At 32.6% G+C, this 15,006-nt stretch overlaps 1 protein-coding gene and 1 long non-coding RNA gene across 4 annotated transcripts in view; one reads left to right on the top strand and one right to left on the bottom strand.

The window, feature by feature from the left end:
- Positions 1–15,006, bottom strand: part of LOC131423866 (uncharacterized) — a 169,870-nt gene that overhangs the window by 31,863 nt on the left and 123,001 nt on the right. The window lies entirely within an intron of this gene.
- Syt10 (synaptotagmin 10) overlaps positions 1–15,006 on the top strand; it is a 60,620-nt gene that overhangs the window by 18,835 nt on the left and 26,779 nt on the right. The window contains exon 3 of the mRNA XM_046435885.2: positions 11,948–12,515. Coding sequence (XP_046291841.1) covers positions 11,948–12,515 — 568 coding nt within the window. The remainder of the gene's footprint in view (positions 1–11,947; positions 12,516–15,006) is intronic.

Raw genomic sequence — 15,006 nt, 5'->3', positions numbered from 1 at the left:
TCAGGGGATACCTGAAAGTATTAAGCTCTATAAAAATATGTATTTTCCTATGCATACATATCTATGATAAAATTTAATTCATAAATGAGGTACAGTAAGAAATTAACAGCAACTGATAATAAAATAAGATAATGATAGCATCATACTATAATTTAAACTATATGAATATGGTCTCTCTTAAAATATCTAGTTGTACTGTATTCACACTTTTTATCACATCACATAGGCATTGAAATAGCAATGCCTATGTGATGTGATAAATAAGGTGAAAAATGTAGGCATTGTGAGGTAATGTTAGGTAACTATAAGGGTTACTTGAGACTGTGGATTTGATAACCAAATTGACTACTAAGTGATTAAGAGGCAGGTAGTATATATAACATGGATACTCTGGACAAGGAAATAATTTACATCCTAATGGAAAAGAATAGTGCAAGATTTTACCACACTACTCAGAATGATGCACAAATTAGAACTCATGAATAGTTTATTTCTGGAATTTTCCTTTCAATATTTTCAGACCTCAGTTTATCACTATGTGAAACCAAGGATAAAGGTGGGAGATTATTCTATGGACAGCTACTTTGAAATATGTATCAGTTTAGCTTTTAGAATTAGTCAATGCTTAGTTGGTAAGTACACTTCATATAAGAAAACTTTAAGTCAAATTGAGGTAATCAGTGGTTTTTAGAAGCTTTAGAAAAACAAAATTCTACCAAAAAATATTATCTGTTGATTAAAAATAGACCATTTATCTGATTACCCTTAGCTAGAGAAGAATGAAAACATATGTGTGAAGATTGGGGTTTGGATGAAGAATTGGCTTCTGGAAATAATATGCACTAGCAACAAAGATACATCTGTTTAGTCCAGATTTCTTAGTAATTATGTGAAATTGAAAACATCAGAAAAAACTTTTTATCTCAATTAAAAAAGCAAAGTTATATTGCACATTTGGTATTCTTTAAGAGGAAAAACACAATACAAATTCATAGTTTTCTTAGAACTTTGATACTTCATCTGCTCTTTGAGTTCCCTTGTTTATTTGGGTGGCTGGGAAAGGAAGAAGAAAAGCATTTTTGAGCACTTCAACTTAGTCACTGTGCCAGTGTATCCTTCCTTCTAATCCTTCTGTATGATTTAAGGATTATTAATTATCCTCATTAGTTGTGAGTTAACTGGAGTCCAGAGAGATTTAAAAATTTGCCTGAAGACACACAGCTACAAGAGTAAGAATGCAATTTTAATCAGATTGACAGAATACAGTTTAAGTTTTAAAGTCCATGAGAGGTAGTTTTTCTGTAACTGAGGATGTTGGTTACAAAATTTGCTGAGGACAAGCAGTTAGTCCTCAAAGAAGAAGAGCCTCTTCCTGCTCATTCTACTCAATTAGAAATTGGGGATTGTATATGGTTATTGTGAATGACCACAGTTATGATTTTAAATCTGTTTGGCCTTGGAATGAATTCCTTGTATAAAACTTGATTATTCCTACTTCTCAAAAAAACCTCATCTACACTAATTACTTCATCATCCTAGAAATTACCTTTATATAGAGAGGAAGAGGAAATTGCAGAGTTCATTATGCAGTCCACTTGGACACAGAGATGGACAGTATGTTATCACAAATCAGATTATTCAGTTCAAATGCCAACTTTTCCCTGAGATGTGACAAAATCAAACCTACTTGCAAAAATACATGTGCACACACAAACCAAATTTAACTTCAAGACTTGGTTTCCTTGCCTTGTTATCCCTGGCTCTGCTCAGCTGTTGGGACTCCCTTTCATTTGGCTAAGACAGCAGATGACAACATCCCATTCTTCTGAATTTCTTTTGTCTCTATACTGAAATAAAACTCTGATAGGTTTAAGTTTAGTGACATCACTTGAAACTGTCACAGTTCCCAATTTTTCATCTCCTTTTCAAATGCCTGTAATCCAACGTACCACCACCCATCAGGCAACCAAATGACCCAGTCAGTATGTGTGTATTTCTTTTTTTACATTAGACATGCTTCTAATGTCCATCTTGATTGATTGTTCATTCATCTAATAACTTTATTCAACTAATATGTTTACTTATGGATAGAGTTATTGTATTCTGAACACTCTACTCTGAAAACTCTAGATGCCATAATTTTCTATACAGTATGGAGCTAAGACATGGGATACCAACTTCAGTATAAGGAATTATAAGTGACAACTATGTGATGGAGCATGTGCGATTCAGAGGCTAGAGAAATTATTTCCAGCTGAGTCATGGAGAAACTCCATTACACTGAGGATAGAGAAACATAGGAATTCACATTCTGTACATGACAATGCAAGAGGAGGGGCATCCCAGATAGAAACATTTTTATGTGAAAATTCATAGAACAGGTAGTCTTGTTAAGAAAACCAAGTAAGCTACCTGGATTAGAAAAGAGATAAGGAGAGAAATAATGAAAGATACAGTCAGCTGGAATTAAATTATAAGGAGTTCTTGAAACCATGGCTAAGATGTTCCAACGCTATCCTGTCAAAAATATTTTCACTACAAGAGTCTCTTGGGTATGAGATATGTTTCACAATAATTACTTTGGCAACAGTTTATAGAACACACTATAAGGGAAGGCATCTATGTATTTTAAAACTAATATAGTGTGTAGTTCAGGCATAATTAAAATCAGGAAATATCAAACATCAACAAAAATAAATCTAAGAAAATTTATAAAGGAAGAGTCTAAGGTCCCTTATTTTTTTTTCAAAATCTAGAAAATTTTATCTTAGCAGACAATACTGATACAAAAGGAAATGAAAGTAGAATTCTCTGCAGAATAAAAAAGACTTATTGATTATGTCTTCATTTCTTTTGATTCTTTTACCTGCTTTTTGTTTTGTTTATTTTCATACATGTACTTAGGGTAATGATGTCCTTCTCATTCCACTGTCTTTCCTATCTCCATACCCCTCAACCCTCCTTCCCCTTTGCCCCACTTAAAGTTAATCTATTCCTCCTATGCTGCCCACCCCATCTCCATTATGAATCAGCATCCTTATATCAGAGAGGACATTTGGCATTTGTTTTTTGGGGGGGATTGGCTTACTTTACTTAGCATTATATCCTCCAACTCCATCCATTTACCTACAAATGCCATGATTTTATTCTCTTTTAATGCTCAGTAATATTCCATTGTGTATGTATACTGCATTTTCTTTATCCATTCATCTACTGAAGGGAATTCTAGGTTGGATCCACAATTTAGCTATTGTGAATTGTGCTGCTATAACCATTGATGGGTCTGTGTCACTGTAGTATGCTGTTTTTAAGTCCTTTGGATAAAGACCAAGGAGTGGGATAGCTGGGTCAAATGTGATTCTACTCCAAGTTTTCCTAATTCTCCATACTGCTTTCCATATTGGCTGCACCAATTTGCAGTCCCACTGGCAATGTATAAGTATGCCTCCCCCGCCATCCTCACCAACACTTATTGTTGTTTGTATTCTTAATAGCTGCCATTCTGACTGGAGTGAGATGAAATCTTAAGTAGTTTTGATTTGAATTTTTCTAATTCCTAGTGATGATGAACATTTTTTTTCATATATTTGTTGATTGATTATATATCATCTGCTGAGAAGCTCTGTTCAGTTTCTTGGCCCATTTATTGATTGGGTTATTTGGTTTTTTGGTGTTAAGATTTTTGATTTCTTTATATATCTAGAGACTAGTGCTCTATCTGATGTGCATGTGGTTAAAAAAAATGTCACTTCAGTCATTCTATGTCCATTCCAAATCTTTAAAGAGCCTCACACAGAATGAAGGCTGTTGTAATCTGACAAAGGAGCCACTATATCATTTTGGTTCTATAAATACTCAGACATATGGCTATATGACGCTTTCTTAGGCAGAGAATCTGCTGTGTTTACTTTTATATTGCTTTCTGATGCCTAGACAAAGGACTACAGAAACTCAGGGTATATATTTTTTTTAATTAAAAAAGTAGTATATAAATTCAATGACCTTATTTTGCTTACTCAAATAGACTTTCCATGGTTGCCCACTAGAAGGGTAGTTGGCCTTTACATCAGACTTTTGGAGATCTTAACTCTCTTTGTCTCCATTTTTGCTCATGCTGCTTTCTTTATCTACTGTAAGATCTTCACAGAAAATGTACTGAGAGTCTAGTTTTTCTGCCTAATTGTAAACTTATTAGCCTTTATTGTTTAAAGCTGCAGTTACACCCTAGTCATTATTTAGTGTCTTACTATTGAGCTCCAAATGTTTAACAAACCAAATCCTAAATTCTCAGAGAACAAGGGTGTGTAACCTACTTTTATCCCTTCCTAATCCCAGCACTGTGTAGGTGCATAATAAGTACCAAGTGAATGCTTTTGATTCATCTATCATCACTGTGCTTCATTTTGCTCTTCACCAGGTGGTGAGATAACTGTGCTCATATTAAAAGGAGGTTAATGAGGGTATACTCACAGGGAAGTGTACGAGACCCAATGTTCTGTGCATTCATTATGGTATAAAGATGAAGTGAATCGTCAGTGGCAAAATAATTTGTTGAGAATGAGGAATTATAAAGGTTTGACACTGTTAGAGAGGATTCTAACTACCTGCTGCAAATAATTAGGTAATGTAATGGGAGACCCAATGGAACATGAACAAAAGCAGGAAAATATACATAGAAAATAAAATCTCTGACTCATGTGTTCTGACAGATTTACAACATTTACAATTAGCTATGGTTAATTAGAAAAGTAGTTCTTAAAATGATCACACACAATGCCAGAAAGAATACTCAGTATACCTCATTATAAGGAAAATGAAGAATTATGTAAAAAGAAATCAATGGGATTCCATAGTTTTCTTTACTATAAAGGAGTTAAAAAATTCTCTTGAAAGAAATCAAAACTTGAAATTGTTCATTCCAGTCCACTATGAGGAATGGAAAACAAGTTGCTTCACAAAGACAGAGTTTAAGAGGTTGGAATCTAGTTAGGAAATCAAGAAAAGCAATGCTTGCCAAAGCGACCCGAGTTCTTTCTCCTTGAAACAGATATTCACAAAGCATGCTTTCCAGTAACTTGACATGGCCCAACAATTTCCTTTATGGAAAATGTGGATCTGATGTACACACTCGCTTGTTCTCTGAAAAGGGTAGCCCTTAGAACCAAAGTCAGACCTTTACTAAATATATTCAAACTTGAAGAGTTTGTTTTCTGGCACTGATAAATATTATTTTTCTACAGAAGCACTAATTGTAAGTTGATTGGTGTTTCTTCTTTATAATGCAAATAATTTGGGGAAAGTTTGATGTTATTAGACACAAGTTTAGGGTAAACTATTTTCATAAACATGCATTTCCTTAGTTCCAACACATGTTTATGATGAATGCATAAAAAATACTTAGTCTTAATAACACTTAATAATACTTAATCTCTGCCATTATAAAAGCCATACTCTAGAAAAAGATTTGGAGAATGAAAGACATATGAAAATGCATAGGTTTAAATAGAAAGGGAAGAGTTAAATTGGACAGTGAATATACTGTCCTCAACTCTAACCAGGAGTTTTTCTGTGAATGTTAGAGGAACAGGAGTACAGAGAGAGGAAGTAGGGTGAATGGAGGATTTCTTTAAGACCCTCTTATACCTCAACTAGGATAACCTTTCCAATTTGCCAGAACCTTCTATCACCACACTGTACTCTCTAATTCCTTACTATTATTTTTTTCCTCTACTTGGTTTCAGTTCTGCAGTAAATCATTAGAGCCACTGTCTTGTATGCATCAACAATTCCCAGTTGCACCCTATTTCTTATTTGCACAGTAAAACCACAGCCCTGAGTGAATTCAACTCTGTCATCTCTACATGTTCAAGTGAATATGACTGGAATAAAACAAAAAGCAACTCTCACTGATCCACTTTAAATCTGTGACCACATTCCTCACACAGGTACTCATGCTACACAGCAATCCATTTTTCCTCTCAATCTTACACGCTATTTCACAACTTCTCATCTTCTTCAAACTTCTGCCACATTCATCCTCATACTCCCTTTCAATTAATGAGTTTATTTCCAATTTCAGTAAGAAAAATGGAGAAAGCATAAAACTTCCACAGATTCTTACCATCTTGTCAATTCTTTTACCAGCATCTATAGATATGTATTTGCTTGATTGATACTAATGATCAAGGCTTTGATCTAAAGCCAAAGCCACCACACTTGTGTGCCAGAGCTCATTTTTCTTCACATCACTGTTAGTTATTCTCCTCTCTGATTCCTGCATTATTAACTCTATTTGATCAGTACCATCAGAATAAGAACATCCTGTTATTTCTTCTATCTAAAAAGAACCTGGGAAGGTGGGAGGTGTTGATCAGAGAGAGGCAGAGGCATGCATAAAATTGGAGTTGTGGAGAGCTTGCAGTTAATGATAAGGATGAAACCTGGTAGTAAGGGAAGAGGAGAACATCAGTGGAGGAGAAGAATTCATAGAATTTAGAGGCCGAGCAGTTTAAAGAAACATATACATTGCAAGGATTTAGAGCAGAAGCACCATCAAAAAGAGTGTTAGTGAGCCAGGAGACTAAAGTAGTGACTTTAAAATGATCAATGTGGATATCAATGAATGACTAAAAATAAGTGATAATAATGGGGAAGTGATTCATTGATGATGCTTCAGCTGAAAGTGGTGGTTGAAGGGAGAATGGTGTGAAAGTGATAATGGGGGACAGGGGACCAGTGGTATAGGGCTGTGGAAAAAACAATAGCCACAACAAGATAGAGCTCTGGAGGATTGGTAATCACCATCTCCTTTTCTTGGGGAAAAGGCCAAGTTGCTTCTAAGCAATACATTGAAAAGAATAGTCAGGGAAGAGGTAAACTAATTTTAAAAAATTCATTGTGGCATTTTATATAACTTAGTCTGCCATGATATACACAGTTCCTTTCATGATATAAGCTCAGATATTTGTGTAATGAAGGAATTGCTCTTGTCCTTGTCTCAGATCAAATGGAAGGGAAGAAGAAACAAAAGATGAAAACTCTGTTTATCAGAAGCTTGATTTAGTCTATTTGAACTTCCTTATCCATAAAATGGGGCTATAATTTTAAATATATTATAATTTCCAATGCTAATTTCATTAATCAGAGACAAGAATCTCTTTTAAACATATTTAAGAACCAAATAGAATGCTGCTAAAGAAGTTTTTGCTTTTCCTCTTCGGTTTCTCAAAAAAAAAAAAAAATCAGGTTAACTTAGATGATAAAGACGTTGTAAATAAGAACAAGAGGATATCAGTTCCCACTTTGAGAAAAGAGACTTACTTTAAGAAACAAGTTGGGGAGTAATCTAGGGCATGCTCACACAGGAACAACTTTGTATGTGCCATCCTTGCATCCCCAAATAGGAAGATAAAATTTGAGCTTGTCAAAACTAGAGAGTTCATTATGGCATTTGAATTTCAGTTCCTTGTGTCCTGAATTTTAATGATAATAATTAATATCAATACAAAGGATTACAGTTTTCAAAGTTCTCTATAACTTCATTTTACTTTCACAACAACTATGAAAGGACTGTTTTGCAGAAGAAGAAAATTAAGCTCAAGCCAAGTGAAATGACCCTCCCTGCACAGGGCAGCTGAAGCTACACTGCAGTCAGATTCCAATTCAGCACTCTCCCCACTGTTTGGATGGTACTCTGCTAGATCTGAGGGATGCGAATGGGATTAGTAACAGTCAAATGGCTTGCACTTCCACCAGTTGGATATTTGTGTGAGCCACTAATCACTGTCATTCTAAAAAAGAAAAAGAAAAAAAAAAAGAAGAAGAAGAAAAGATCTGTGTTGTCATGGCAATAGTTTAACATTGTAATAATTAAAGCTTTTATTAACTGACTAGCTAAACTGTGACTTAGAATATACACTATTTACCCTGTAATTAGGACAATGGTTTACAAGAACAAAAATGTTACTATGTTTTTGACTCCTGTTAGAAGAGGCTTTGATTTCTTTTAGAAGAGGATTTACAGCCTGAAAAAATCATATTCAGGGCATAAAGAAGACATTTCTGATCTTTGAGGGAAGGATAGAAGATTTAAGTTTTATTACATTGAAGAGTATGAGTGTGAACTAGGGAATAAATCCATAAGAAATAAGAATCAGAATCTCATTGCATGGGTAAAAGTGATTTTAACAGAAATATTTGATTACTCAATAAAATATCTCAAATATTTTAGGAACATTGCACAAACCAGATTAGAATAGATCAGTTTAGTACCTCACAATATATTGTTATTATTATTTTCATGTATTCTCTTTGACCATTTTCCTAAGTCCAGTGTAGGCTACTGATCCTATAGATACCTGTGCAGATTTCAAGGTCAAATTACATTTCATGGCATGCCTAGTAAATGAAAATGGGATAGATCTAAGGAAACAGCACTTCAAAATTTAAGTTGGTAAAAAAAAAAAAAACTTTGCTTATATACTTGGTTATAGAAACTAAAATATTGAATTTTAAGTTCAGTATGATTTTAATTAATAGAATTAGTAGCTAATTCTCTCATTTGAGGTAAAGTAGTCCTAGTGTATCTCTCTGTATACAAACAATTTTTTAGTTTAGTCAAATTTTAACTTGACCATTTTTAACATATAATATAGTATAAATTGTAAACACATTTTCCTTTGACCCTACTTCAAAATATGTCAATTTTTTATAAGATGTACCACAACAGTAAACGTTATAAGAATGTTTTACATAATGTCTAATTATAATTTAACTTACAAATTGAACATTTTTGTTCCCTTTCAATTCTTGGTAACTAGTCAAGGAAGTGAAAAACATCTCTAAAAATACATCTCAAGCTATTTCAACCAAATAAACTTTGGATCTGATTGGATTATATAAGTATGTTATAAATAATGTTTAAGTGAAAAAGTTATATAAAAGCATATATAAATAATTTTTCAATATATCATGTGATTACTTAGTAGAATGACTAATTCCTGAAATAATGTAATTAGGCAGCATAACTAGGAATATGATAGTAGAGCATGGTGGTCACGGGTGTGGCCACTAGGCCCAGGCTCCCTCAGTCAGATTTTAATTTGAGCACCAGCCTAGCTGTGCTACTTTGAATAAATTATGCCTCTGTGCCCCGGGTCCTCACATGTAAATTAGAGAACACTATAGTATGTACTTCATAGGGTTACAGGAGGATCAACTGAGTTGATAAGAATTTAAGCTTGTACCTGCCAAATCATAAGTACTCATTGTTAGTCTTTACTAGAAAAACCTAAAGAGCAAGGATGCATTTTAATTTTTTAACTGTGAAAAAATCTGATAGTTTATTAATTTTTTCCTGTCTTTTATTATTCTCCGTTGATATTATCCTAATTATCACTGGATATTATTTTCTCTCATTCTGTTTCTTGTATTCTTCAGCACATGATCTGATGCTGGATGTAATATCATTTTTTCTGTAAGTCTTTTCATCCACATAATTGCAATAGCAATCTGCAAGTTCCTTATTCCAGGTAAAGCCAAGCAGGATGTTGGAGATCTTTTGAAAATGCTACAGTATATTTTCACGTTTGCCTCTGGCACTGTTCTGCCACTATACCAGTCTTAATATGTAGCCCAATTTACGGTATATGTACTGAATTGTAATTCCTTTAATTTTTTTGAGAAATCTGTGACTAATACAAATAACAGACAAAGAGTTGTTCATACTCTCACAACTCATTTTGGTTTATCTTTATCTGTACAAGAGGAACTATAGAGAAAGGCTAAATAAGTTGAAGTACAGCTCTAAAATTTTTTTATGGAGTTGTTTCAGTAACTTCATCATTTCAGTTCAGTTGCAGATAATAAGAAAATATAAGAGAATGAAATTGGCAACACCTCAGACTATATTTCTGATTTTAACAAATCCCATTTTGGTAATACCATGGATATTTAAACCTATTAAAATTATCAAAGAACCAAAGAATGACAGAATCACACAACCATTCAGGGTTATACAACCTCTAACAGTTTAGCACCTCACTTGAGGCAAAAATCCTTTTCTTCATCATCTAATCTCCGTTTTAATTATCCCAGTGTGGAGAAGTTCATTACTTCATCATGTTGGATAGCTCTAGATATTTTAAAATGCTTCCCTTTATGAAGCTGAAGTTTGCCTACCTACGGCTTCCATAAATCCCTATTGTCATGAAAGTTCTTCAGGCATTAGCAGACAGTTAGCATTAATTCTATCTTTGCCCTTAGCCCCTGTTTTTTTTCCTCTCCTTTTTAGGTTCAACATCCTTGTTTTTTGATGTTCACTAAGTTTTTAATTCCTATTTAGGAAATCAATGTGCATGTATGAATCAATGATTTAAATATTCATTAAGCAATGTCCTGAGTATCAGTGTTATAAAGGTGTGGAACTCGACTCAATAGACAACAGAAGTGAATAGAGGATTTTGAAGTGAGTTACCTGAGAGTATGCTGAAGACTACTGAAGAAAGCAAGGATATGGTGATGAGGATTTGGACTGAGCAGAAATGGAAAGGGAATGGGATGGATAAATATATGAGATCAACAGATTTAGAAAACTGAATAAATCTCATGGATGAAGGGAAGGTGATTCAAAGCACATTGCATGTTTCCAAGTATGAGTGACTCATAAAAATGTTAGTGCTGTTAGTGATTTTAAAAGAGAAAACTGGTTTCAGAGAAAAAGGGAGAAATAGATGAGTTTGCTTGAGTTTAGGTAGAATTAATACATCCGTTTAGAAATATTCATTGGATTTCTAAATTGGAAGACTTAGAGATATAGGATTTAAAATTATTGTAGCTAGGAAATATCTGTGGAACTATCAGATTCAAGACAACAATTATAGTCTAAGAACAGATGATTAGTCTGATGGACAGACCAAGGAGAGACAAGAAAAAAGACCTTGGACTAAGTCTGGAGGAGACAAATGGATTAGTATAGCTTATTCTGTAAGTTATGGTGTTAAGAGAAGCAGGTCTTAAGGCAGATCACATTTAGAAGACATTAGTAAGCTTACGTATTAAATAGTCTGGAAATTTTGACAAGAAGAATAGTAATAGTGATTAAGGAAATTCAGTTAGAATTTTTAAAACTGTTATTTTGACCCCAAATTCTAGAGTTCTACTTTTATTGTTTCCTTAGAGCTTCTAAAGCCAATCTATGTTGAAAAAAGGAAAATGTACTCAGTTTGTCTGTCACAACATTATATTCTTTGTAAAAGTAAATATACAATTATTTATTTTATGTATTAGAAATAACATATGAGGACATGTGAATATATATTTAATACTGTAACAACTAAAACATGAAATTTATGAGACCCAAACATCCACATGGAAATAAAACAGTCATATGAATACTTTATCTGTATGAAGTTTACACTAGATACACCCAGGTGATTGACAGCATATTTTTGTGCAATATTGAATTTTGTTGGTAATCACATTTCTTTATGTGCTTATTATTATTCAAAGTACCAAATTCAAAGCCTCATAAAATGTATATCTGTGAGTTTCAGGTGTTTCTAGAACTTGAGGAGGCTTCTTCTTGAATATTGCATATATCACTTTTCAAAAGTATTTATGCATGTGTGTGTGTTGGTGTGTGTGTCTATTTAAACATATATATACATATACATATGTGTGTATATAATATATATATATCATTTGAATTTAATTAAATATATATATCATATGAATTTAATTCCTATTTAGGAAATCAATGTGCATGTATGAATCAATGATTTAAATATTCATTAATTAAATTCATATGATATATATACATATATATATATATATATATATATATATATATATATATATAAATATATCTTGGTGAGGAGAGTTTATGTACCTTTTTATAATATGGTCATTAATTTGATCTGCCTAAATGATATGTTTTGTGTGTGTACAGCCACAATTCCTTCAGGAGACATCTACCAAGGCAAATGCAAGTGTCCAGTGTTGATTACAGTATGGGCACTGAACCTGTTTTACAAAGAGGAGAAACAACCACCAGCATTGGGAGGATAAAACCAGAGCTGTACAAACAGAAGTCAGTTGACTCCGAGGGCAACAGAAAAGAAGATGTCAAAACCTGTGGGAAACTTAACTTTACCCTGCAGTATGATTATGAAAATGAACTTCTAGTTGTCAAAATTATCAAAGCCCTAGATCTTCCTGCTAAAGACTTCACAGGAACATCTGACCCTTATGTGAAGATGTATCTTCTTCCAGATAGGAAAAAGAAATTTCAGACCCGTGTACACAGAAAGACTTTAAATCCTCTGTTTGATGAAACTTTTCAATTTCCAGTAGCATATGATCAACTAAGCAACCGAAAACTCCATTTCAGTGTATATGATTTTGACAGATTTTCTAGACATGACATGATTGGCGAGGTGATTCTGGATAACTTGTTTGAAGTCTCTGATCTCTCCAGGGAAGCCACAGTCTGGAAAGATATTCATTGTGCTACCACAGTAAGTAATAATTTCACCATTATATTGTTGTTGTTTTTTACCTACAGGAGATGAATTATTACCTAGATTATTAGGATGAATTCTACAGAATTCTAGAATTTAGATCCTAAGAACCTGCAAAGGTAGGATTTGTTTATATTGTCATCATCATCGTCGTCATCACCATTATCAGCATCATCATAACTTGGGTACCTAACATAATACAGATAAAATTAGTTATTGTGTAAATATCTAATTAGCCCTTTATAAATTACCAAAATTAGCAGACTTTTCTCTTATAAAATATTTATATGTAACTTACCATCAGCACCTAATTTCCTCATGTTTAATATTGAATTTCATTATTTAATGTGATTTTGTGCATCAGATCAAAACTGAAAATGTACTATGATGTTATTCAGTTTGATCAAACACAATCCATTACTTCAGAAGCCTTCATGGAATTCATATGATTACAGCAGATGAAATACAGAATGATCAAGAAGTGGTCACACTATAATACTACTTTTTCATTATGAAATTCTTTTTCCAATGATAAAGTAATATTAATTTGTTACTGAAAATTTTGAAAACAGTCAAAATGCATAGCATAAAATTAAGACAATAAACAATACTACCAATTATATAAATATTTTGGTATACTTCTTTCCAATTTTTGCTATGTATAAGTTAACATAATTAAATCATACTGTTAAGGTTTTTCAGCATAATTATCTTTCATATTGAATCTGTTTTAATGCATGTTTTAAATATATAATCCATTTTATTATTGTTAGATGTTTAATTTAGGCATAAATTTTTATACTAAAATTATAGTTTTTCATATCTGTTTTTTTATTTGACTTTGTCTATGATAGAATTCTAGAAGTGGAATTAAAGAACTGGTTTCTTAGGTTAGATTGCTAGATAGTTTTTGGTTTATTAGTTTTAAAATGAGATCATTTGGCTTCTTCCCAGGTAGTCTATGTATTTTTAAATTTTTACCAAAATTAATAACCTTAAAATATTGCAGTTTTGAATAGAGAGGTATTACTAAGAAAAAGAAAGAATAATTTTCCAATTAAAAATAGTTCCTTTTGGACTAGGGTTGTAGCTCAGCAGTAAGCACTTACCTGGCATGTGTGAGACACTGGATTTGATCCTTAGCACCACATAAAAATAAATAAAATTTTAAAATAGTTCCTTTTTGGGGCTGGGTTGTGGTTCAGTGGAGAGCACTTGCTTAGCATGTGTGAAGCACTGGGTTCAATTCTCAGCACCACATAAAAAATACATAAATAAAATAAAGGTATTGTGTCCATCTACAACTAAAACAAAAATTACTTTTTAAAAAATAGTCCCCTTTTGTGTTTTGTCCGCTTATCAGTATTTTGATAATTGCAGTCAGTATTTGGGTTGATTGTGCTATTATTATGAATTATGTAGATAAAGTAATTTAAAAGTTTATCCTGCCAATTTAATACTGTATTACATCATGTTAGTTTTTATTTCATGGTCTCCATTGTAATATTGATTAGGAAACAAAGAAGGAATTTTGAAACTGAATCATATTTCAAAGGCACTCTGGAGTTCTTTTGATTTCACATTAGTTTTTCACTTTCTTGCTTGAATTCCTACAGGGAAAATATAGTGAGCAGTGCTTTTTACAGCTTTTAAAAACATGACAGCTTCTAGAATTCTACAGATGCAGATTGTAATTAGTTGTTATTTCTTTGACTCTTTAGTCTTATTATTCCTTTGATTATTTTAACAAATAAGTTCTGAGTGCCTACTCTGTTTTGGCATGCTTTAAGTATTAAAGATGCAACAACACATTTCTGTAAAAACAAATTTTTGAGGCATGTTCTTTTCATACAATCAGGTTCAGAGATAGGTAATCAGCAAATGAAGTCTAAAATTATTGTAATTTTCTGGGAGATTGGTAGTAAATCTTAAAATTTTTTAAAATCATCAGCTTCTGTATCCCAAATTGGTTCTGAGATGAAGGTATTTCTTTTGAGTAAGAAAATAATTTGTGTGTAAAAAATTAATTTTCATGTAGGGATCATCTTACTATATATCACAACTATAGCAAGCCAATTACTTCTATATCAACATGGAAATATCCCTAACAAAAGGAACTATCACAAGGAAAAGCAGTGTATATCAAATACCACTATTTCTGTGATCAGAAAGTAAACTACATATTCAGTTACACGTACAAAAAACATATCTATGTAAAGACACCCATTAATTAAATAATAAACTGGCAAATGTGGTAAAACTGGAGGAAGGAATATAGAAAGGGAATGACTTGCAACTTACTGCCTTATGTATTTTTCTTTTAATTTTTTAACCATATTGTTCAAATGTTTAATTAGCTCTTGAAAAATTTGATCACTATAGAGACTAATGTATTTTGAATACTTAAATGTAGTTTTCCTTACACTCAAGAAACCATTGAAAGTATAAGAAAATGAGGAAAAGATTTCCCTTTTTTCAACAGAATCAA

Source organism: Marmota monax, unplaced genomic scaffold (genome assembly GCF_021218885.2).
Source record: "Marmota monax isolate L192 unplaced genomic scaffold, Marmota_monax_Labrador192_F-V1.1 WCK01_AAM20220418_F8-fsc00012, whole genome shotgun sequence".
Lineage (NCBI taxonomy): Eukaryota > Metazoa > Chordata > Mammalia > Rodentia > Sciuridae > Marmota > Marmota monax.
This window is presented reverse-complemented; position numbering and strand designations above follow the sequence as displayed.